We start from the raw sequence: 25,507 nt of genomic DNA on the forward strand, positions 1-25,507 counted from the left end.
TTCCAATTGTGTTACACATGCAGACAGACAGACAGACAGACAGACAGACAGACAGACAGACAGACAGACAGACAGACAGACACACAGACAGACAGACACACAGACAGACAGACAGACACACAGACACACAGACACACAGACACACACATTTGTGTTACCTCTCTCTGGAAGCGTCGTTGCTCGCTCCGTCCCTGTCTCACTCCACTGCTCCCCGACTCTTCCACCTCCATCTTCTCCTGATTCTCCAGCTCCAACGCCTCCAACTTCTCAATCACGCCGGAGCGACTGAAAACACACAGACACACACACACACACACACAAACATAGTATTAATTTCAGTGGATAATGAACTCACTGTTGTGTTGGATGTGGCCCCCTGTGTGGAGGAACAAAACTCAACACTTGTTTCTTTCCTCTTGCTGCTTCAGCCTCTGATGAACTGTGAATGTCAGACCAACCACAGAACTCAACGAACACATCTCAGACGATATCCCCGTCATGAGTGACCACCAACACACTCGTCACATTGATCTTTGTGTACTGCATCAGACTGCTGTTTGAAGGATTTTTAGAGATGAAAATGAGACGTGCAGAGCTGGAAGAGGAGACCACGGCTGGGTTCAGACTGCAGGACTTCTATCTGATCTCAAACATGCAGCATGGCACCGGTCACTACAAGAGATGATCAAGACCACTGTGAGGGCCAGAGCCTCCAACCTCCAAGTTCTCATGTGATCAGAGGCCGACTCCAAGCTGCTGCAGAGCGAAAAACAAGATGAATGCATCTGTCTTATGGCTCTGTCACAACGATTTAGCCAGCGTTTTCCTGACGTATCAAAATGCCTCTTACCTTGACATACGCTGAATAATAATTCAATGATAGGCGTATACAGAGTATATTCATAACTTATGCCCAACTATAGTCCACTTGTGCAAAGCGTGCTGCAGCGTAATAACACAGACAGAGTGTCTAAAAAGGCTGCAGCTCGTTAATGTGAAATGAGATGCTCTTCATTGGTGATTCAAAAAGGTGTGTGTTATTAAAAACTCTGCAGTCTCTCTTTGTAAGAACATGATGAGGCGTGGAGAGTGTCAGAGGAGTGAAACCAGCAGGAACACAGCCTCTGCTCTTTAAAGAGAAGTTACACTTATTGACTGCAGTGCTTTCTAAAACGTCACATTTTGAACTTCATTGAATTCAACAACAGCAGCTTTATCATTGAACACCAGCAGACTCTGACATGCTGGCTTCAGCTTCTGTTTCAGAGGCTCTGCTGTTTGACACTGAGTGAGGGCTCCAAGGCTTCTCACACACTCACACACACAACTCTACGTGTGTGAACGTGTGTCAACCATCACAGAACACACCTTCAACTTATGGCAGGCGTATGCCAGACGTATGATCCATACACTGCATACTCGCCGTACTACGACGTATACCAGCGTGCTTCAGCGTGCTCTTAACTTATACAAAATGTACCTATACATTACGGCACGTAAGCCAGGGTACTCACCAATTTTTTTATACACTGACTAAATCGTCAAGTTGTGACAGGGCCATAACTCTAAAGTGTCATTGATTTAAAAATGGAAAGCTCAGGATATTCAAAGTGTCCTCAATGAAACAGACTTTATCTGTCATCATGTAATTAGATGAAGTGTCAGCTGTATTCAAAGACCTTTACTTTATGTGGGACACCCTGAGGGGAAGCTAAGCGTGCTGTACAAGTGCACACATGCTGTGATGCTCTGACTGAGAATTCATCTGCTGAACCAGCCTAATGGAATCATCTACCAGTCAGGGTCCAGGAGGCAGACACCCTCTCTACTTTAAGAGTAGGCTTCAAACTTTCCTTTTTGATAAAGCTTATAGTTAGAGCTGGATCAGGCTTGGACCAGCTCTTAGGTATGCTGCTATAGGCTTGGACTGCAGGGGGAACTGGTGCACTGACACACTGGGATCCTATCTCACCCCTTCCCCCCAACCCCCTCATCACTTACTTTAACTCTGCCTGTCCCATTAAAGTTACTAACCATAGACCTTTCTGGAGTCCCTGAGCTCCCTTGTCTCGTAGGTTCCTCTGAGCTGCCGTAGACGTCCTCCTGCTGTGGACGTTCCAGACTCCAGCTGATACAGACGTGCTGGACTCCAGCGGCAACAGCTACTACTACTCATCTCATCACTATCACCGCTCCCTCTCTCTCTTATTCTCCTCTTTCCAGACCCAACTCCGTCGAGGCAGATGTCTGTCTAACATGAGTCTGGTTCTGCTCGAGGTTTCTGCCTGTTAAAGGAAGTTTTTCCTCTCCACTGTAACTAGCTAAATACTGTGAGGTGCAATGCTCATGGTGGATTAAGGTGGGGTCAGACTGAGTCTTACCCTGTCTTGGTGTTGGGTCTCTGTTCATAATTTGACATAGTGTGGTCTAGACCTGCTCTGTTTGTAAAAGAGTCTTGAGATAACGTTTGTTGTGATTTGGCGCTATACAAATAAAGATTGATTGATTGATTGATAATGCTAAAAGTTTCAATCACCTGTCTCAACACATGAAGAGCCAATCCTGGACATCATGACTGAACAGAGTGATCCTGATCTGAGGGGAACAATGATCTCTGCGCCTCCCTCTGTCAGCTCTGACACGTTCCCACACAGGAGGAAGACTCTCCATCACAGAGAGGAAGAGGGAATATTAGATTACTCTTCAGACTAAATGCTGCCCTTATTTGGGGACTCTTCGGTTAAAGCTGTGGTCCTTAAAAGGGAATAAAAGAGAGAGGAGGAGGAGGAGGACAGTTTGAGGCCAAACGCCCACTGTAGGACGTATAAATCTGACGTGATGTCCCAGACTGGCTCCAGTTAAATGAAAGAATATAGATTTCACAGAGGTTCATGGGAGACCAGCTGCAGGAAGGTCTTATCAAACTGTCCCAGAGTTCTGTCGCTGAGGAGAGAGGCGGCGAGGTTCTTTAATCCATCAACACATGCTGGGAGTGTCTTTAGCTCGTCTAACTAAAGTCCACAGAGTGACGGATTCAGACAGCATCTAAAAGTGAACTCATGCAGAAACAGGGTTTACAAACAGGCTCCGTTACACCCGGGATGTTTATGAGGCATGTTGTCGCCACTCCTCCTCCTCTTCCTCTTCCTCCCTCTCTCTCCTGGCATGAAGGGGGGGGGGCTGAACCGAGCAGGAAGCCGACTATGGAAGGAAAAAGATGACCCCCGCCTCACCCATTTTGGGGTGTGTATGACCTTTGACCTCTTCACTTCCAGCAGCAGGTTACTGAATGGAAAGTTTGCAGTGTGTTTACGCAGTGTGAGCTTACAGTAAGAGAGATGGCTAATAAAGGAAGGAGAGATCTGACGGAGGGAGGGAGGGAGGGGAGGCTGTCAGAAAAAAACTACGTCAGAGAATAACTTCATCTCCCTCTCACCGAAAACAGGCCTCACTCCTCCCTGCTCAGAAAACCACACGACAAGAGATGGACGAGCATGTGCGTGTGTGTGTGTGCGTTTGTGTGTTTGTGTGTGGGTGTGTGTGTGTGTGTGTGTGTGTGTGTGTGTGTGTGTGTGTGTGTGTGTGTGTGTGTGTGTGTGTGTGTTTAAAGCAGAGGCTCAACTATTTCCAGAACAGTTGGTTCTCAGAAATCAGTCCCTTCCCGTCAGGTTCAGTAAGAGGATGATGTCTATATTAATACACATTTAAAAACAGAAACTCTTGGGCAATCTTTTAGACATATTGAAATGTTTGTGCACATGAATGGACAAAATGTTAGCTGTGGTCAGGCAAGGCACTTCTTTACACGGGACTTCCAGTCCGGCTCCGTGCTCTCTCGTCCGTCAACACCCAATAGTTTCACGCAACAAGTTCCCCTGGCTGCACGCACACCCCCCTGTTAAGTGACCGCACCTCACACTTTGGGAACTACTGGACGAAAGCCGCTCTGAGATTGTAGAGAAGCACAAGAAGCTCTGTGAGCAAACACGGCCACATAACACAGGACTTCCACCAGCTCCGTGTCTGGTCTCTGGTCCGCTGCGGTCCAGCTCGTTGCTCTCTCATCCGTCAACACCCACCTGTTGCGTTTTCAGAACGCAGCACTGAGCAGGACCTCCGGACAGCTGGAGTCATGTGACCGAGGTTTTCCTGCGGTAATCACTGAATCAAGGATTCTCCTCCTCCTCCTCTCCTCATCCATGTTGTCTTTCTGGTCCTCTGAAAACCTCTGACCTGTTGACTCCAGGCCTGGCTCCGCTCATCATGACTTTGGTTTGTTGTTGTAGTTAAGTGAAATACGATCTGGTGATAACACAGAGTGTTTTATTCTGAAAATTAACCGGATGTTTTCATTTTGTTTTGGTGAAACCTGACTTCCTGTCCCGCTCCATCTGCTCTGTTGAGATTGATGCGTCGTGCTCCGGCATCCGGCAAAAATAGAAGTCTTGTGTATCTGATCCGAAGGACTCCGACCTGCAGGATCAGAGACGCAGCCGGAACGCAACGGAGTGGATCCAGTGGAAGTTAACACATTGACTAGAATAGAAACCTATCAGATCTGGTGCTGTGACGGATCAGAGACGGACCGGAGATGGATCTGGTGGAATTTGGCCGTTAGTCTCCTCAACACATGAGGGACTAAAGTTTGAACTTGTCTGTTGTTTTTATGGCGAGATAAGAAGGTGAGATAAATCTCAGAAAATTCAAAAATGTCAAAGTGACTTTCTGCCTTCAAGAAAAAGGAGTTTGAACTCTGGCAAGACAACAAATGTGGAACCACTGAGACACAAACGTCTCTCTCATTGTTAAGTTTTTACTGTGGGACAGGAGGGGCGGGAGGTTTGAGGAGGACCCGATGTTTGCAGAGGTAACATAGACTGTATAACAGTAACACATACAGTGTTAGAAAAAATCCACCCCCTACAGTGTGTGCTGATAGAGAAATGAGCTATCCAGACTACACTGGTCTTTTAAACCAGACTGTAAACATGGTTATTTCTGCTGTAGAGATCGTCTTCTTTGAATTGGTGTGAAAGTGGTTTCCGGTACTTCCGGAGCCAGCCTCAAGGGGATCCTCGATGACCTGAAGTTTTTAGCACTTCTGCATTGGCTTCAATTCTCGCGGCCGGAGATTGCCACTTGGGTGGTAATCATTGTAATGGACCATTAGTGTTAAAAGCAACATTCACTGCATGAATGTGTGTGGACGTGTGTGTCTATGTGTGTGGATATGTGTGTATGCGTATGTGTACGTGTGTGTGTATGTGTGTATGTGTGTATGTGTGTGTATTTATGTGTGTGGATGAACACTTATGAAGGGTTAACATCAGGAGTGACTGACCTCCTCTCGGGGCTGATGACAGCCTCCCTCTCCTGCCTGTCGGGGCTCCTGTATCTGCTCCTCTTCTCCGCCTTCCTGGCCTCGGCCTCCAGCCTCCTGGACCTGGGCGTGTCGTGGTGGCTGTAGGAGTGCCCCGCCCTCTGGTGGGTGGGGTGGCTGTCGGTGCTGGTCACCGTGCTGCCGCTGGCGTCGGAGTCCAGAGAGCTGACGGAGCCGCTGATGTGTGAGCCGTTGGAGAGCATGGAGCTCCCTGAAGGGAAGGGGTCGCTGGGAGCTGGAGAGAGGCAGCGAGGAAGACCCCCTAGGCTGGAGCAGGAGCCTGTCGGGGACAGCAGGTCGCTGGGAGGCTGAGGGGCGGAGCCATGCAGCGCCAGGCTGCCCCGGTCCACCTCATCACCGTTTACTGAGCCAGCATCAGAGCCCGGAGCCACAGAGCCACCGTCACCTAGTCCAGACAGGATAATAAGAACCTTAATCTATGTGATCTCATATCCACTGCAGTTTATCACAGACCTCACTCTCCTGGGCCCCATGACATGTCTCACCTTCAGTTTAGGATATTGCTTTAAATCGATCTTTGAAACCTCCACAGCAGGTCTTAGATCATCGTTTGATCAATCAAACAACATAATGAACAAAGCTTTTGTTCTTTTTACAACAAAGATGGAGGTTTCTAAGAGCTGTGGTGAAAACTGATACACTTAACATAACCTGCGATTGTATTTATGATCATGGACGCTCCCCTGAATGACATCACAACCTGTTAAAATACCCATCTCTGTCTCAGAGCTCTTTGGATTGATCTATATTCTCTTCTTAAACGCCCTCCCCTGTTCCTCTGTTTGTCCTCCTCACCTGCAGGGGGCAGCGGTGATCCTGGAGGCAAGTCTGCAGCGGCCCACACAGCGGCCCCCTCAGCCTCCCTCTGGTTCAGCTCCTCCTGCCAGATGATGGAGCTGGAGTCTGGGACCTTCTCCGCCTCTGGGATACCTGAGCCCGTCACAGGGACCTTGGCTGGACCCGGCTCCTGGACGAGGTCACATGATCAGTCAGATGGAGGGAGAAAAAGTGACATGGCAGAGACGCTGAGGATTTTACACTGAGGCTTACCTGCGAGGTGGTGGGCTCCACTTTACGCTTCTTCTTCTGGTTCTGTTTGTTAGTGCGAGGGTACACCACCAGCTGATCACTCCACCTGCAGACAGAGGTGTTCAAGTGGTTATGTTAAGAGCCTGTGCATTCACTACAGCTAGCATAGCGTAATGTGATGTTGTGCAATGTGTAAGTACGGAGGTGTACTGATGGCAGAGACGACAGACTCACCCGTTGATGATCTCTTTGTTCTCCCCCCTGATGTAGTACTCCTGCTCAGGTGTGATGATGCACAGAGAGTTCTTCTGGCCCGTCTTTGGCTCAGCGTCGATGACGTCTGTGCAGAGGTTCATGTTCACCGTGCCCTGAGGAAGCGTGCTCGGCTGAAGGAGACACAATCAAGTTTTAACCGTTAGATTCACTTAAAACTGGGAAATTTAACTTCAGCAGAATAACAGTTCATCAAGAAGCATCAAAACCACTGATGGCCTTTAACCTGCATTCCTTCTACTGTCCAGCAGGGGGCGACTCCTCTGGTTGTAAATCAGTCTAAAGATGCATTTGGACCAAAAGTTCTGGGGTCTTTTAGCCCCCAGAACTACTTCCCCCTGAACTAAAAGGTTCCTGTGCCCCCATTGTTGTCTGGGTTTCAACCGCGGGCTGAAGTCCCCGGTAGATTGTGTAAATCAGGTCAGTGACGTATGGAGAACAAAAAAGTAAATGCACTACACCACCAGACCAGTAGAGGGCAATAAAACAAACAGGAATGCCATTCATCACAGATGACACCATAGAAGCAGACGGACAGGCAGGTATCATTATGAGCAACACAACAGTTAGCCTGTTAGCATGAAGAGACTCAGCTGGCGCTGTTCCACGTGAGAGGAGATAAGTGCGAGTAGCAAAGACGTTTCAACACGCCTTTAAAATCCTTTTGAACTCAAAAAGCCGTGGCAGAGATCGGCCGGTGTTGTGGTTTAATAAGCGACCCTGTTAACTGGAGACTCTCAGCCGGATGCATCCCTCATAAACGTCTTTAGACGATCATTAAATATCTGATGAGGATATTTTGAAATCTTAATAAAAACTAAACTAGTTTGCATTCCCAGGAACTCCCTCTGTGTTTCAACAGCTGTGTAAACTCCACAAACACTGACACGTTCAGCTGAAGGTCTCCAGTTTACAGGGTCACTTTTAAAACCGTAACACCGGGAGAGACACATTCACGGTGGGCTGAGAGAAGACTACTGTTACAAGCTGCTAAATCAAGAGAATCACAGCTTCTTCTTTTGAAAAGTACACACAAGGGCCCTGCCCCCCGAAAGTCCCGGGACCTTTGAAAAGTACTACCCCCCTAACAGGGGCTTTTTAGGGGGGAGATTATCTACCTGTGAACTAAATTCAGACCCTGGGTCTGATGGTTGAAATGCACGGAGTTCCAGGGTACAGTTCCTCCTGTCGAAAAACGCCTTTAAAAAATGATGATCCCATTTAGAGTCACAGAGAGCAGGAAGAGGGGGCGGAGTCAGACAGGTGGCTGAGACTGATTTGTTCAGGGTTGTATTCATAAGATAAGATACTCCTCTTCCCACAACATGGAAATTCATGGAGTTACAGCAGCAAACAAGAAGGTGTACAGAACAAGAATTTCAACAAGAATATATATACAAAAAAAATGTTCATCAGAGACGACAGCTTGGCCATAATTATCATGTCAGCTACCTGACAGCAGACTGAAGCTGCTTTGTGTGTGAGCTGGCTCTGCCTTGTTCAACACACACACTCACACACACTCACACTCACACTCACACACACACACACACACACACACACACACACACACACACACACACACACACACAGTACGTTTGAACATGTGATCACTTTCTGTCTCGTTAACATCACCATCACAGAAATCCCCTAAACCTCCTCCTCTGAGCTCTGAATCCTGCAGATCAGTGTTATCAGACTCTGCTGGACTCTGCAGGCCTCAGATGTAAAACAGGTGCCGGCTCTCGGTCCAGCTCCTTTTAAGGCCACTGAGCACAGATCCAGCTTTATTAAGATCTGCCCGTAAACCCCCGGGGCTGCCAAATATGGCAATTATGCTGCGTCGCACTTCAGGACTCAGACGCAGGGGAAGAATTTCCTCCAGTACAAAGAAACAATCACGTCTGAGAACAAGAGCTGAGGGGCCACCTCGGATCTGCAGACCAGGGATGAGTCTCTAGTACACTGGTCCAGAATCCCCCGCAGGCTTTACAACCACAGAACAAACTGTTATCATGCCACATCAGAGGGGTACAGACTTCTTAAAACCTACTTTCAAAGGTACCACCGGTCCGACCAGTGGCCAGTCTGGCTAGGGGAGCCACAGCCATTCCGATAATTATCTTGATATCATTTTTCTCAATAGAAATATAAAAAATGTTTGATAAAAATAAACCTGTAATTACATCCCCCAGCCACTTCAAATGGAGGGGGCGCTAATTAGCCTTAAACGCTAATTGCCACACAACATTAGACAGAAGAAGAAGAAGAAGAAGGCTGCATTGAACCGCCAATCATGTCGCAGGTTGAGAGGTAGGCGGGGCTTCAAGACATTTGGAGCGGGATGTAAACACAGCTGAAATGAGCGACAGCGACATGGAAGAAAACTCAAAACCTACCAGCTCAAAGCAGAGTCGTTAGTCTGACACTGACACCATATTGCTGCTGTCGAGCAATTGTGACGTAAAGAGATATTGTAGATTAAAGGTGACATATCACGCTTTTTTCATCAACATATATTGGTCTAAGAGGTCCCCAAAACATGTCTTTAAAGTTTATGCTCAAAAAAACACTTTGAAATCAGATTTTGGTCTGCCTGAAAAACCCTCTTTGTCAGCCCTGCTCAGAACACTCTGTTTTCTCTCTGACCACGCCCCCTCAGGAAGTGGATGTGCCCTCGGCTCTCCAGCACATTGATCTAATGTTTACATGTTGGCTGAATATACACGGCTGCTCAGAGATCGCGCTACTTCAACCCTCCAGAATCTGATCCTGATGGAGAGGCGCCTGCAGCAGGACCTTTCTGAAGGATTGGTCACAGATTTAGTGTTTCTTGTTGTTTTATTTGTCAGTATGTCGACGTGTGTCTTGGTACACAGCTACGAAGATGTAGCTATGTGGCTATGCTAACTAGTGCTAGCACTTATCCATGAAAAATAAAAATCATCCACTAGATCTTCAAATCTGCAGACGTGGGGAGTAAAACCGACCTCTACCAGAAAGGCAGCAGGACCTTTCTGAAGGATTGGTCACAGATTTAGTGTTTCTTGTTGTTTTATTTGTCAGTATGTCGACGTGTGTCTTGGTACACAGCTACAGCTACAAACATGTAGCTATGCTAACTAGCGCTAGCACTTTTCCATGCTAAATAAAAATCATCCACTAGATCTTCAAATCTGCAGACGTGGGGAGTAAAACCGACCTTTGTGTTTATTAAGACAGCCTACAACTAGCATGCCTCCCTCCTAAGCTCCTTGTTAGCACACATTTGTGCAGGTAATGAAAAACGGAGGAGGGATTCAGTATTATTTTATACAGTCTATGGGCTGAACAAGCTCCGAGCTCTGACTCTGTTACAGACCGGATATTGTTGTTACGTAACAAAAACACTGAAGTCTGAAACGGCTGGTTTCACACACATTTACAGAAAGGTGGAGAAATCAGAACAGGGGCAGAATGGATTTTTTTCATTCTCGGGGGGTTTGTAGACATGCCAGGGAAACATATTTCAGGTAGGGAACCATTAAAAAGTTGATTTTGCATGATATGTCACCTTTAATACTGAAGACATCAAAACTATGAAATAATCTGGTTTTACCATAATCTGGATTACAACAGTAGTCAAATAGGTCTATCCATTGTGTACTAACCCGACCTCTGAACAACACAACTGATGGTCTCAAACACATTAAGAAGGCAAGTCATTCTACAAATGAACTCTTGACAAGGCTCATGTTCATTAGAAACCATTCCAGGAGACCACTTCATGAAGCAGACTGAGAGAATACCAAGAGTGTGCAAAGCTGTCATGAAGAAAAAGGGGGCTACTTTACAGAATCTAAAATATAAAACACATTCTGCTTTGTTTAACACTTTTTGGTTCATTCAATAATTCCATATCTGTTCTTTCATAGTTTGGATGTCTTCAGTATTAATCTGCAGTGTTTACAATCATTACAATAAATACAAACCCTTGAATGAGAAGGTGTTTCCAAATCTTTGACTGGTAGTGTACTTCATACCCTCGCTATGAATATATCAGAATATATTTATCAAAAAGAAAATATTAAAATATTTTTTAATGTTTGTTTAATGTTGATTAGCCAGAGTGTGTGTGTGTGTGTGTGTGTGTGTGTGTGTGTGTGTGTGTGTGTGTGTGTGTGTGTGTGTGTGTGTGTGTGTGTGTGTTTCTTTTTGGGGGGCATGGGGCTCTGGATTAGGAACAATCACAGAATAGATGCCGGTGATGATCGTGGAGTGTTTTGGCTTGAGATGCCCATCCCTCTTCTCTAACCTGTTTCTCTGATTACGACATCACTGAATAAATCATCACTGTTGGAACCAGCTTTGGATTCCAGTGATACATGCACACACAAACACACACAAACACACACACACAGTTGAAGGTAACGCTGCGTTTAATGAAGTGCTGTGATGGGGACAGGACGCACAGCTGTGCTTCAGTAATGAGGCCCTGGAGGCAGAGCTGTTCTGAGGGCGGAGAGGATCTCAGAGCGGGCAGGTGAATGTCAGACTTCTTGTCCTGCTCAGGACCCCGTTGGACTTTCTTGTAAACATTTGGGCTTCCTGCTCAAGACGCTCTAAAAACACTCACAGTGTGTCTAAACTGTGTAAAAATCTGACTTTAATATTCTATAAATCAGTGTGAGGGATATCAGAAGAAGAAGAGTGTTGTTCTTGTTCTTCTATTATTTAGATATCTTCTGCATCATTTATTGTCTTCTTCTATTCTTTGATTCTCTTGCGGTCTTGTTAAGGTTTTGAGAGAGTAGAATAATTGACAACTTGTGCAGCTCTTTAATATTAAAAAGGTTTATTAAATACTCCCCAACAACGCAAAGTCCCCGACAGTTTGGCCCGGATGAAAGCATGAGAGTATATTCTGTTGCTCTGTAAACCAGACCTTCTGCCTGATCATACACGGAGTAAATCTTGATGATCAACATGAAACAGATTTCTGAATCTTCCTGTAAACCCAGAGCCAAAACCCTCAACAGCATCAGGTTTTACCGTCTGCAGCTACGGGACCTTTAGAAATGAAAACATGATCAAAATAAAAGAGAGAGCTGGATCCAAAAACCACCTAACCCTGGAAACTTCAGCCTGAGAGCGGGAGGTCAAAACAAACACTAAAAGTGACGTTTACTGTCTGGAGGTGAGTCTGCTGTGTTATTTGTTGCTGTAAGGTGGAGTCTGGATATCTTGAGTCCAGCTGATCCTGGTCCTGATCCTGGTCCTGAGAGAATAAAAGCCACTTGTTGCTGAGAAACTGCCCTCTGCTACTGGCACCAAAACAAAGGAGAACTTTCTGCCAAGGCTGCCGCTCAAACACTGAGCCATTGTTGTGGGTTTGATTTCTACACCAGTGGGCCAATTCCATATCCTCCCATTGTCTCCCCCCCAGCCGCCCCCCATGGGTCCACTATTTTTAGCTCTGCTGCAAGATATTATTAAAAACCACCCACTTTCTCACACTGTGTCACTGCAGCTGACACCCAAACACAGTGAACAGAGACAGTGCGACCCACAGGAGAGTGGACGTCTCATACCGAACACACTGTCTCCACGGTCATGACCCAAAGCTGAATCTCCACCGTCTCATCTGAGCCAATACCCGCTGGTAAAACCTGTAAAGACCACATGAAGAAGTAACAGAGCCAGCGTCAGAGAGAAGTGAGTACACCCACTCCATAAAGAACAATAAATCCTGCAGGAGGCTTTTACAGGCCGAGCCAGAGGAGAGTCCGCCCAGCAGCTCTGCAGAGACACCGCTGTTTTATACGCTTCATGTTCCTCACACACCAAAACTACAAACACACAGGAAGTCCTGCTCCAGCTGCTCCTCTCTGGGTTAAAGACACGTCTGCTACATGAAGACATATTTACAGAAATCAACAACAAGGGCACAAAAAGTGAAGACACACGCTTTCATCCCTGATTCAGACACAGAGTCTGAATCAACTGGTTCACTCAGATTAAGGCTCCTGTACCAGGGCTGAGTGCAAGGATTTCATCTTCATTCAGGGTGTTTAACACTTTCATTTAAAGTCTGTTTGTTATGGAGAGGATGAGACCTCTTCTGATCAAACAGCCCAAATAATAAACCAGCTCTTATTCTGTGAGCAGCTCATCTGTCAGTCACTCATCTGCTGAAGAAACACATCAGAGAATTTCTTGTTGCATTCATAGACTGAATAAATAATGGACGTAGTATCTGTGACATCACCCATTTGTTCCTGAAGGGCTGTTTTGAAGCCAATCAGCGGTGGGAGCCATATTGGGAATTTTGAACTCAACCAAGCTTAGTGTGAGGTAAAGAGGCGGGGTTTGAGCCTCCTAGCCAACAGCTACGTGTTACCGCCTGTCAGTCAAGTCAGTCATGTCCTTATTTGGGCAAAACTCGTAATCTTAATACCTTCTGAACAGTTGCATTAGAAAAAAATTCACCCCCCGTACAGTGTGTGCTGATAGAGAAATGAGCTACGTAGAGCCAAGCCATTTTTGAACTAGACTGTAAACATGTTTATTTCTGCTGTAAAGATCGTCTCTTTGAATGGGTGTGTATGTTGTTTCCGGTGTTTCTGCAGCCAGCTCCAAGTGGACACTCAGGGAACTGCAGCTTGGTGTTAACTGATAACTGATGGAAAAAATTGAACTTTTTCACCATATTCTAACTTATTGAGATGCACCTGTTTAAGAAGTGGCTGTAACATTTGGGTCTTTAAGACGAGCATCTGTCTATACTGGGCGAACTTCTCTCTCCTCTAAAGCTTAGTCCTCCTTCAAACATCACATTAAGTGTCTCTTAAAACCAAGACTGCTTCCATAATGTGTAGCATAGACTCTGGACCATCACAGTGGCTACCTGCACTTCTAAAATACACAGTCTGTGGTGACAGCACAGAGCAGCTACCACTGGAGTCCACGGCTGATAAATTACAGTATCAGATTCAAGCAGGCTGGTGGACATAGGGATAGTGGATCCTGCTCTTTAGGCTGTATCTGAGGTCTTTCTGAAACTGGTCTCTGTCGGAGCAGAGCGAGTTATTCTGATGGAAACTGGAGTATTTTCTAAAATCTGATGTAGGGACGAAGCTGCTCTGAAATCAGAGTTTCCCTTGATTCCTCCTCCTCCTCCTCCTTCAGCATGTTCTCATGGTCACTGACCTTTGACCCCTAAAACTTTCATGGTGGTCTCACTTTATTCCATCATCATGGAAACTCTGCTCCTCCCTGACAGTCTGAGTATTTATGTCTTTATCTAAATGTGATTATTCTTGAATGTAACCGTGCTGGACCTCTCTGTGAAGCATTAGCAGCATCAGCAGCAGAGCGGTTGCAGGAATGTCTGTGTCTGGGGCAGATCTGAAGTTTCCTCTGTGGTTTTTAGGGGCTGCAGCTCCTTTTCTCCTGCTCTCTGTGGCCCGGGCTGAGAGCTCACTGCAGTTCACCAAATAAGGGCATCAGAGGAGGAATGCTGCTGTGCATGGGAGAGCATCTTTGCCTCTGCTCGTGGGGAAAATAGTTCAGCTTCAGATAGCACCCTGCTGTCTGCGGGGCAGAAAATAGAGGATGAAGTCATCGCTCCCCCGACCGTTTTTCACCAAGACTCAGATGTTTGGAACATCAATACAGAGAGAGGCTTTTTATCTGTAGGAGGATGTAGAGACAGGAGCTGGCTGTTACTGTCACAGATATATCACACTAACACACTCATCCATGACTGACTACACACACACACACACACACACACACACAAACAGACAAAAAAGATCAATACCATCCAGCTGAAATAAGAACAACATGAACTGAACAAGCTCAGGTGTGCTACTATCACTGATCAAACTTACTGATCCCTGTGTCCTTACTGGGCCGGAGACAGGTGACCAGACTATCATAGAGACCATGCTGCCCTTAAGTGTTTCAGAGGAGTATTGCAGAGCTACATGGACACATCAACTCACAAGGATGTGGCACTCATGTCCACATCGGTCACTGCTGCGTGGGGTCAACACAGACACATAATCCAGGCTTTACGGCCAAACACCAGATCTGTGTCCGGTACGCCTCCGATACATCACAGCACCGAATCTCAGAGGTTTCTATTCTAGTCAAGGTTACCCCTTTTCGACCGAGGCTGTTTCAGGGCCGGTTCGGAGCCGGCGCTCAATTGAGAACCGGTTTTTCATGTTTCAACTGTGAGTGAACCGGCTCACGGCCGGGAAAACCAGTTCCAGAGTGGCTCCAACTCTTTGCTGGTCTAGAACCGCGAACCACTTATGTCAGGGGCGAGGGGCGGGGTTGCCGTGATCAAAAACACAAACCAAACGTGTTTCCTCCATTGTCCTGCAGTGAAAAAATAAAAGAGACTAATGGATTCCAAGGTAAAGCAGCGATCGGCCAAGGAGACAAGCTGCCGTTGTCCGCCATCGTTGTTGTTGTGAGGGAAAGTTCACGCTAGCGCTGCTGGGAAAAGCAGTCACGTAATTCAGACGTCATGACGTGTCTCTTCCACGGGCTCGAGAGGGCGGAAAAACAATCGGGTGCCGTGTTGGTTCCCGAGTTCAACCAGCTCTGAACCGGCGCGAGCACCAGCCTGGAAATACAACCCGGTTCATGTTGGTCAAAAAGAGGTAAGAGAGACCACGCTGCCTTGCGTCTCTGATCCAGCAGGTCGGAGTCCTCCGGATCAGATACACAAGACTTCTATTTTTGCCGGATGCCGGAGCACGACGCATCAATCTCAACAGAGCAGATGGTGGTTAATCTCCGGCCGCGAGAATTGAAGCCAATGCAGAAGTGCTAAAAACTTCAGGTCATCGAGGATCCCCTTGAGGCTGGCTCCGGAAGTACCGGAAACCACTTTCACACCAATTCAAAGAGACGATCTCTACAGCAGAAATAAACATGTTTACAGTCTGGTTCAAAAGACCAGTGTAGTCTGGATAGCTCATTTCTCTATCAGCACACACTGTAGGGGGGTGGATTTTTTTCTAACACTGTATGTGTTACTGTTATACAGTCTGTTACCTCTGCAAACATCGGGTCCTCCTCAAACCTCCCGCCCCTCCTGTCCCACAGTAAAAACTTAACAATGAGAGAGACGTTTGTGTCTCAGTGGTTCCACATTTGTTGTCTTGCCAGAGTTCAAACTCCTTTTTCTTGAAGGCAGAAAGTCACTTTGACATTTTTGACTCTTTCTGAGATTTATCTCACCTTCTTATCTCGCCATAAAAACAACAGATAAGTTCAGACTTTAGTCCCTCATGTGTTGAGGAGACTAACGGCCAAATTTCACCAGATCCATCTCCGGTCCGTCTCTGATCCGTCACAGCACCGGATCTGATAGATTTCTATTCTAGTCAATGTGTTAACTTCCACTGGATCCACTCCGTTGCGTTCCGGCTGCGTCTCTGATCCGGCAGGCCGGAGTCCTCCGGATCAGATACACAAGACATCCATTTTTGCTGGATGCCGGAGCACGACGCATCAATCTCAACAGAGCAGATGGAGCGGGACAGGAAGTCAGGTTTCACCAAAACAAAATGACAACATCCGGTTAATTTTCAGAATCAAACACTCTGTGTTATCACCAGATCGTATTTCACTTAACTACAACAACAAACCAAAGTCATGATGAGCGGAGCCAGACCTGGAGTCAACAGGTCAGAGGTTTTCAGAGGACCAGAAAGACAACATGGATGAGGAGAGGAGGAGGAGAATCCTTGATTCAGTGATTACTGCAGGAAAACCTCGGTCACATGACTCCAGCTGTCAGGAGGTCCTGCTCCGTGCTGCGTTCTGAAAACACAACCGGTGGGTGTTGACGGACGAGAGAGCATGGAGCAGGACCGGACACGGATCAACTTGGCTGGAGGACATCACTAAACACTAACACACTGATGGGGGAACACCTCATGTTCTGTTCACAGACTACATCCTGCCCAGGGGAGACACCGAGGGGGGGTGACATCTTGTAAACAAAGGTATGAGTATTCAGGGGTGAAAAAAACCTTCCTCTTATGTCCTCTTTTCTAGAAACGGTCTGAAAACATCCTGAATTGTTTGATCGGTCATGGACTACGATCAAATCCAGAAAAGTCTGAGCATGAAGCTTCACCTGGACCTCTGCTTGAACCTGCTGTGTTTCATACGGCCTCTGTTACAAACAACAGAAGGAGTTTGTCCTGTCCTCTGTATGAGTCTGTTGATGAACAGCAGCAGAGATGAGGGGATCAAACAGTCATAAACAAAGAGGAGCAGGAGGGTGTGGCTCCTGTAAATCTCTCCACTCTAACAAAAGCCACATGAGAGGAGTAAATAATATGAATGTAAACCTCAAACTAATCACATCTCCAGTCTTTGTCAAACAATGATGATCCTGATGAGATCAACAACAGGACCGTGTTGTTATCAGCCACACAGTTCCTCTCCTCGGGCTCACGGCACAAAGCAGCCGTTTTCCTGACCCACTTTCCTGCCTGCTGGAGCAGATGAAAAGAGCGCGGGACAATGAGGCAGACAGTTTTGGAATCACTGTTACAATGAGAGGAAAACACAGCAGGCTGGGTGTCACTGGAAACACATTACACAGTGGAAAACACGCACACGCACACACACCAAACCCAACACAGTTTCCTCCTATTGTCATCGCTGGAAACACAAAGAGATCCACCACATGTGACTTCAAATGGACTGCTGGACACGAGGAGGAAGACTCCCACTGCTACAGGGATCCTCTAAACTCACTGTGCAGCTCACACCTGCACTACAGCAGCTGTGCATCATGTTTACAAAGGTAGAATCCCCAACCTGGAGTGGAGCTCTCTTTAACTTCAACCTTTGAGTTTTCAAATATCCTGGGACATGGTGAACAGAAGAGCTGCCTGCCTTCAGGGGATTATTCTGCATTAATCTGAATCTTTGCAACATCATTTCCTAAAGTGTATTCTCTCTTTAGTCCTCTTTGTGTGTTTTGTTATTACATGTAACCTCTTTGTTTGTGCAGCTGGCATCATTTCAAATCAATCAAGTCTTTATCGGTCAGCTAACGGACGCTTTTAAGTTTGTTTGGAGAAAGTTCGACTTAGGTCACCACAAATCAGGAATGTACGGGATTTTTTGATGAAACAATGCAGGACTGCTCACCGTACCTAAAGTCTCTAAAAGTAGTATGGGAGGTAGAGCCATCAGTTATCAGGCCCCTGTCCTTTGGAATCATCTACCAGTCGGGGTCTGGGAGGCAGACACCCTCTCTACTTTTAAGAGTAGGCTTCAAACTTTCCTTTTTGATAAAGCTTAAAGTTAGAGCTGGATCAGGCTTGGACCAGCTCTTAGTTATGCTGCTATAGGCTTAGACTGACACACTGCGATCCTATCTCACCCCCTTTCCCCCAACCCCCCCATCACTTCCTTTAACTCTGCCTGTCCCATTAAAGTTACGAACCATAGACCTTTCTGGAGTCCCTGAGCTCCCTTGTCTCGTAGCTTCCTCTAGATCTCTGCCGTATATTCCTTTTTTGGATCCATCATTCATTATTTATTTTCCTCTTTCTTTCATTCCTTTGTTTTTCTTTATTCCTTCTTTCTTTCCTTTTTCTTCTTCTTTCTTTTCTATTCCCCTTTTCTTTCTTTCATTCTTCCTTTCATTACGTCCCTCTTTCTTTCTTTTTTTAATTCCTTTTTCTTTTCATTCCTTTCTGCTTTGTTCTTTCTGTGTTTCTTCAGTCTTTATGTCTCCTTTTCTTATCCCATCCTTTCCTTCTGTCTTTCCTTCCCCATTTCTTCTCCTCTTTTTCTTTCTTCTGGTCTCCCTCTCTTCTCTCTTTTCATAGACCTTCCTGGAGTCCCTGAGCTCCCTTGTCTCGTAGGTTCCTCTGGATCTCTGCTGCTGTGGACGTGCCAGACTCCAGCTGCTACAACTACTACTATCCGTCTCACCACTATCATCTCTCTCTCTCTTCATCTCCCTCTATCTCTCTCTCCAACACGGTCTCAGCAGATGTGTGTCTAACATGAGTCTGGTCCTGCTGGAGGTTTCTGCCTGTTAAAGGAAGTTTGTCCTTGCCACTGTAACTTGCTAAATGCTGCAAAGTGCTCTGCTCATGGTGGATTAAGATGAGATCAGACTGAGTCCTGTCTGGAAGATGGGACTGGATCTGATCCTGTCTTGATGTTGGGTCTTTGTTAATAATAGAACATAGAGTACGGTCTAGACCTGCTCTGCCTTATTTTGTGAGCATTAGTTTGAATGTATTTTCCCACACAGTGACTCACAATGATTTCACCATCACACGTAGAAGTGTGTATGTTCTGGCAGGCTGACACTGGTGTGTGTGTGTGTGTGTGTGTGTGTGTGTGTGTGTGTGTGTGTGTGTGTGTGTGTGTGTGTGTGTGGCCCCCAATGTTTACACACAAACAGAGTAATCTGCAGACTGATCAGCCTGTGTGGGTTTGGTCACCCATGTCACATTCCCTCAGAGACACACACACACACACACACACACACACACACACACACACACACACACACACACACACACACACACACACACACACACACACACACACACACACACACACACACACACACACACACACACACACACACACACGCTTACAGTGGTCCACAGGACAGACACTTATCACTGTGCAGTGACTCTCAGGCCTGTCCTCCAATTTTCAACCAGAGGCCGGTCAGTGAGAGGCCTTGAAATCAACCCAGTCTACACTTCCTCCTAAGAGCTGAACCTCTCTACTGTTTGTCACTGTCAGATCTCTCAGAGGTGTTACCGGCCCTTTAAGGATGGTGGCCTTGTGGGTAATGTATGCCTGTTTGTCATGTGCTGTGTGAATAGAAGTGTTTTGATGACCTCAGGTTAAAGTTTAAAGAGCTGTGTGAAAACTGAAGATCCAGGTTCAAGTTTATTGAAACCAGAGAACACCCTGCCACGTTAGCGAGCTAGCAGCTTAGCGTCAGACTGAGACTAACTGAATCCGCTCAGAGGAAGCAGAGCTGTAGTCACTGAGCCGGGCTTCATTTCAGTCCATATCTAATCAGCAGCAGCAGCACACTATACTGCGCTTTGCTCTGCTGAGCGTGTGTGCACAACCTGCTGCTGAGCACTCGTTTCTTACGTCTGATTGAGCTCCACAGTAATGACGACACAGGGGAGCAAGGAAACAGAGCTGACCTGGCAGAGCATTGACAGAGGAGGACTGAAAACTGAGAGAAGCAGGGAGAGATAGTCTAATCTGGCATCAATATATCATAATAAGTAATCAATAAATGAATACTTGATAGGTATCAGAGTATGGATCTGTAGTTAATGTTAAGATACCAGCTGAGACCTAGAACTCAAACTATCAGCTCAAAAACATACACCTCATTTATCATTTAACATCATATATGGTCCTGTCACACCTCCACGCTTTAGCCAGAGTTATCCTGACGTATCAAAATCCCTCTAAAACGCTGACTTACACTGAATAATCCATGTTTTTTTCAATGTTGGGCATAAACACACAACATTCATAACTTATGCCCAACTATAGTCCACTTGTGCAAAGGGCACTGCAGTGTAATAACACAGATGAAGTGTATAGAAAGTCTGCCACTCGTTAATGACGATGTATACGTTTTCTTTATTGTTTTTGTTTTTTTTCAGTTATATTTTTTGCCTTTATTTAATAGGACAGCTGGAGAGAGACAGGAAATATGAGGAGTAGAGAGTGGGGGAAGACATGCAGGAAATGGTCGACCGGCCGGGAATCGAACCGGCGACCCCTGTGATGAGGACTGTAGCCTCTGCAGTAGGGCTGAATGATTCATCGAATTCAAACCGACATGTGATGTAATAGAATGCAATTTTCAAATCGCAAAGGCTGCGATTAAATAAAAAAAAAAGGTTTCATGTACACAGATGCAACCTTATGTGACATGCATGCAGTAGGTGGCTGTAATGCACCTTTCAGCTGATTTGCCGACGGCCAAAAATCTCCGAAGAACGAGACACGTGTGAGCGGGGGATGAAGAAAACAACTTCAGCCACGCTAAGTTTGGATTTGTTGTTTTGTTGTTGACATCTTTGAAAATGGCCTCAGCAGAAGAACCAATCATATTAAGGCATACAAAACAATCAACACTCTGAATATCAACATGTGGAACAGGCTTCTAAATAATCTCTGCAGACACAGAGTCAGTGAAGACCCAGACAACATGTGGATTTACTGCAACAGGACAACTGAACAGATTCATATTTTAGACTCACAGTGTCCAGTTTTCTGTCTACTCGTTCTTATTGAGGAAAAAATAGCATGTTTACGTGGTCAGGTGTCAGCCAGGAGCACAACCGGGTCAGAATCAGTCCGGCAGTGGAGAAAAAAAGAGACCTGTCACTGAGCCACAGCCCCAAGCTGAGCGTCTCCTCTGTGAGCAGTCTGCTGATTCACATCCAAACATGCTTTAAACTTCAAACACTTGTGTTTTGTGTTCAACACTTACAAGACGGCAAGTCAAAGTATTTAGTAAGTTCACAACTGTAATTGAAGTAGATAAATAAACTGCTTTCATATTAATTCATTCTTCATTTGCTTTTATCTTAACAGAAGTCTAGCCTATAAGAAAGAACAATTCAATCTGATATTGTTTATTATTATACAGATTGATTTATTGCTTGTGTTTGTTAAAAAATACATGGAGAGGACCCTAAAAAATAATCGCATATTAAATCGCAATCGCAATATTAAGGAAAATAATCGCAATTAGATTATTTTCCAAAATCGTTCAGCCCTACTCTGTATGTGGGCCGCTTAGACCGCTAGACCACCAGTGCCCTGATGTCTACGTGTTGAAATGAGCTGGTCTTCATTGGTGATTCAAAAAGGTGTGTGTTATTAAAAACTCTTTGTCTCTCTTTGTAAGAACATGATGAGGCGTGGAGAGTGTCAGAGGAGTGAAACCAGCAGGAACACAGCCTCTGCTCTTTACAACAAGTTACACTTATTGACTGCAGTGCTTTCTAAAACGTCACATTTTGAACTTCATTGAATTCAACAACAGCAGCTTTATCATTGAACACCAGCAGACTCTGACATGCTGGCTTCAGCTTCTGTTTCAGAGGCTCTGCTGTTTGACAGAGTGAGGGCTCCAAGGCTTCTCACACTCACACACACGCAGACACACAGCTCTACGTGTGTGAACGTGTGTCAACCATCGCAGAATGCACCTTCAACTTATGGCAGGCGTATGCCGGACGTATGATCCATACACTGCATACTCACCGTACTACGATGTATACCAGCGTGGTCTTAACTTATACAAACTTACCTAGAACTTATGTGACGTACACCAGCGTACTCGCCAATTTCTTTATACGCCGGCATACGCTGGCTAAATAGTCATGGGGAGACAGGGCCATAACAGGCAAGAACTGCTCAGGTGACTAATGGCAGCCTTCATGTGCATGCAGGTTTGATGTAAACATTTGAACATGAAGGGGTTAACAGCATCTACACATGTGATATTACACACATGTTCCAACATGGCATCTCTGCAGCGCCTCACTTTGAATCAGTCAGACAGCTCCTGCTGACCTTTCTGTGAACGAGGAGTGAAAGTTTCAACACTTTGGAAACTCTGCTGACATTTGTTTTTTTTAACTCTTGGGAGATAAGCCGGCAGTATTTTCATTACTCCACAGTCCTGGGAACAGCCTCGAAAGGTCATAACTGATTAAAAACTTAACCATGATCAATGTGATCTCCAACAAGTCCTCCTCAGACCAGACCAGTCAAAACGCACACAAAGGTGCAAACATAGTTGCACAGAGTCAGTGTAACAACCCTCCTCTACCTCATGTTAAACCTGCACATGAGTTTACAGCGGAGTAGAGGAAGAGAAGAGCCAAAGTATGACACAGCAAACATGGATGCAAACGATGCTTTACTCAGTGGTAGGAATAGAGCCTGAAACCAGAGGCAGTGTGATGCTGTTCTGATCATTTTGAATGTTTTAATGGAGACTCTAAAAGTCCGTAAAGCTTTAGGTTCAGTGTTTGCAGTGAAGAGGAGACAGGTGCATGACTTACCGACTCATCCAGAGCGAAGCGCAGACAGCCGTGTTCGTACAACACGAAGAATCTCCTCTGCCATTTCTGTCAGGAGAAACAAACGTCATCATCAGGGAGGAAAAGTCATCCTGTGACAGTTCAACAAATCAGACATGGAGATACTCATTCACAGAGTTCATTTCCTTAACCAGAATTATTACAATAAATGTTCGTCAATGACTTATTTTCATGACGAAAATGAGACTGTGACGAGATAAAGTTCATGACTGATAATAAAAACTCTGACAGAAATATGTTTTCATTTTGTTGACGAGATGATGTCGAGACGAAAACATTAGTGGCAGACAGCCGGACATTAAGAATCCATGTTTCCCTCGCTGTGCGTCTTTAAAGGGGACATATCACGCTTTTTTCATCAACATATATTGGTCTAAGAGGTCCCCAAAACATGTCTTTAAAGTTTATGCTCAAAAAAACACTTTGAAATCAGATTTTGGTCTGCCTGAAAAGTCCTCTTCTTCATTCCTCATCAGAACACTCTGTTTTCCCTCTGACCACGCCCCCTCAGGAAGTGGATGTGCCTCGGCTCTCCAGCACGTTGATCTAATGTTTACATGTTGGCTGAATATACACGGCTGCTCAGAGATCACGTTACTTCAACCCTCTGAATCTGATCCTGACGGAGAGGCGCCTGCAGCAGGACCTTTCTGAAGGATTGGTCATAGATTTAGTGTTTCTTGTTGTTTTATTTGTCAGTATGTCGACGTGTGTCTTGGTACACAGCTACGAACATGTAGCTATGTGGCTATGCTAACTAGCGCTAGCACTTATCCATGATAAATAAAAATCATCCACTATATCTTCAAATCTGCAGACGTGGGGAGTAAAACCGACCTTTGTGTTTAGTAAGACAGCCTACAACTAGCATGCCTCCCTCCTAAGCTCCTTGTTAGCACACATGTGTGCAGGGAATGAAAAACGGAGGAGGGATTCAGTATTATTTTATACAGTCTATGGGCTGAACAAGCTCCGAGCTCTGACTCCGTGACAGACCGGATATTGTTGTTACGTAACAAAAACACTGAAGTCTGAAACGGCTCGTTTCACACACATTTACAGAAAGGTGGAGAAATCAGAACAGGGGCAGAATGGATTCTTTTCATTCTCGGGGGGTTTGTAGACAGGGACACATATTTCAGGTAGAGAACCATTAAAAAGTCAATTTTGCATGATATGTCACCTTTAAAGATGGCGTGATGACTTCCTGTGACAGGCTGAGTTATTATCTGAGGGGCTCAGTGTTAGCTTGGTCTCTACCTGCAGCAGGTGTGCTTTATGAACCAGCTCTCCTCACCTCCATGCATCTGTCTCATCTTCAGTGAGGATTTTACCCCCGGTGTGCGTTAGTGACAAAGACACAACCGGGGGACGTCTGTTTAATATTTGATGTTTGACCCTCTTGCCGCTATTACCGTAAAAAGCTCCTACAGCTTGATTTAATCCAGTTTGGTGAAACATCAGACACATGTATTAAGTTTGGATCAACTCCTTGTTGAGAGATACAGATGCATTTCAGAGTGCCGTGAACTGACTGTCTGTCCAGTGCTCCTGTCACTGCAGGTGCATTCAAGGACCATCGTAAATGTGCAATACAGTCCTTTCATGGCATTTTTTTTTTTATTAAGAGAATCAAAATACAGTCACAGTGACGGGCTGAATTATTTCACTTCAGATATTACACAACAGTGTTAAAGGAGTGAAATGTTGACGATTTTAACACTTGGTATAACCCTGATATCGATATCTGATCGACTACATGAATTATTTAAAGAGTGAAAATGTTCTGGGGAAAATCAAAGACTCATGTTTTGAGTTTCCTTCGACTAAAACTAGACTCAAACTCTAAAGGGCAGAAAAGACTCAAATGTGATGAAGACTAAATCTTAAATAGCCGCCAAAGTTAACACTGCTCATTCACTCCCTCTTCAGCTTACATGAGCGTCATGTTGTTTATGTAGCTCTGATCATAGTAAACATGTTTTAGTAAAGATTTGATCCTTTGCATGTTTTCCTTAAAGGTGCAGTGCGTCCACAGAGTGCATCCTCGACCTTAAAGCTCATGGAGCATCCTGGTGATGTTTGTGTCTGGTTTGTATTTCCTCTCTTCTTCTGCTCTGCTTTTAACATACATTCTTATCTCTGTGTTTTTATTAGATATGAGGACATCTTATTTTGAAGCAAAAAACAATACAAACATTAAAAACCATGAAAGCATGATCTGAAAACTAAAGTGCAGGTTTGACTGACTAAACTGCTTCAACCTGGGATCTTCACATGAGTCACTTCTCAGGGGTGGGTCACACTCGCACTGAGTTTAGACCCTTCCCTCAGGGCTGATTGGAGGGTTATTTGAGCTTTAACCTCAGAGGAACAATCACAATACAAGATTTGATTCATGAATTGATCCCTGTATCACAAACGCTCAACTCTTGGGCTGAACATTTCAAACTGTGCTTGGACAGAATGTTTATAAGATGTTAAAGCCTCTGCTAACTCAAACCAACTAAATCATTCTACCTATGATATTTATAGTCACATGACCATACTATTATATATACACAAATATTAGAACTGAACTTTAATCCATTTTTAAACGTTATCACAAGTTTTTGATAACGTTCTGACACTAGGTTAAAGTGGGCGGGGTTGAATT

General features: G+C 45.3%; 1 protein-coding gene across 2 annotated transcripts in view; it reads right to left on the reverse strand.

Annotated features, from left to right (window-relative positions):
• mprip (myosin phosphatase Rho interacting protein) overlaps positions 1-25,507 on the reverse strand; it is an 86,212-nt gene that overhangs the window by 43,911 nt on the left and 16,794 nt on the right. For both annotated transcript variants that reach the window (XM_034707199.1, XM_034707201.1), the window contains exons 3-8: positions 22,813-22,878; positions 6,665-6,816; positions 6,452-6,536; positions 6,197-6,368; positions 5,342-5,786; positions 159-285 (exon numbers count right to left, since the gene is read on the reverse strand). In XM_034707199.1, coding sequence (XP_034563090.1) covers positions 159-285; positions 5,342-5,786; positions 6,197-6,368; positions 6,452-6,536; positions 6,665-6,816; positions 22,813-22,878 — 1,047 coding nt within the window. The remainder of the gene's footprint in view (positions 1-158; positions 286-5,341; positions 5,787-6,196; positions 6,369-6,451; positions 6,537-6,664; positions 6,817-22,812; positions 22,879-25,507) is intronic.

The sequence above is a fragment of the Notolabrus celidotus genome, chromosome 18 (assembly GCF_009762535.1).
Source record: "Notolabrus celidotus isolate fNotCel1 chromosome 18, fNotCel1.pri, whole genome shotgun sequence".
Taxonomy (NCBI): domain Eukaryota; kingdom Metazoa; phylum Chordata; class Actinopteri; order Labriformes; family Labridae; genus Notolabrus; species Notolabrus celidotus.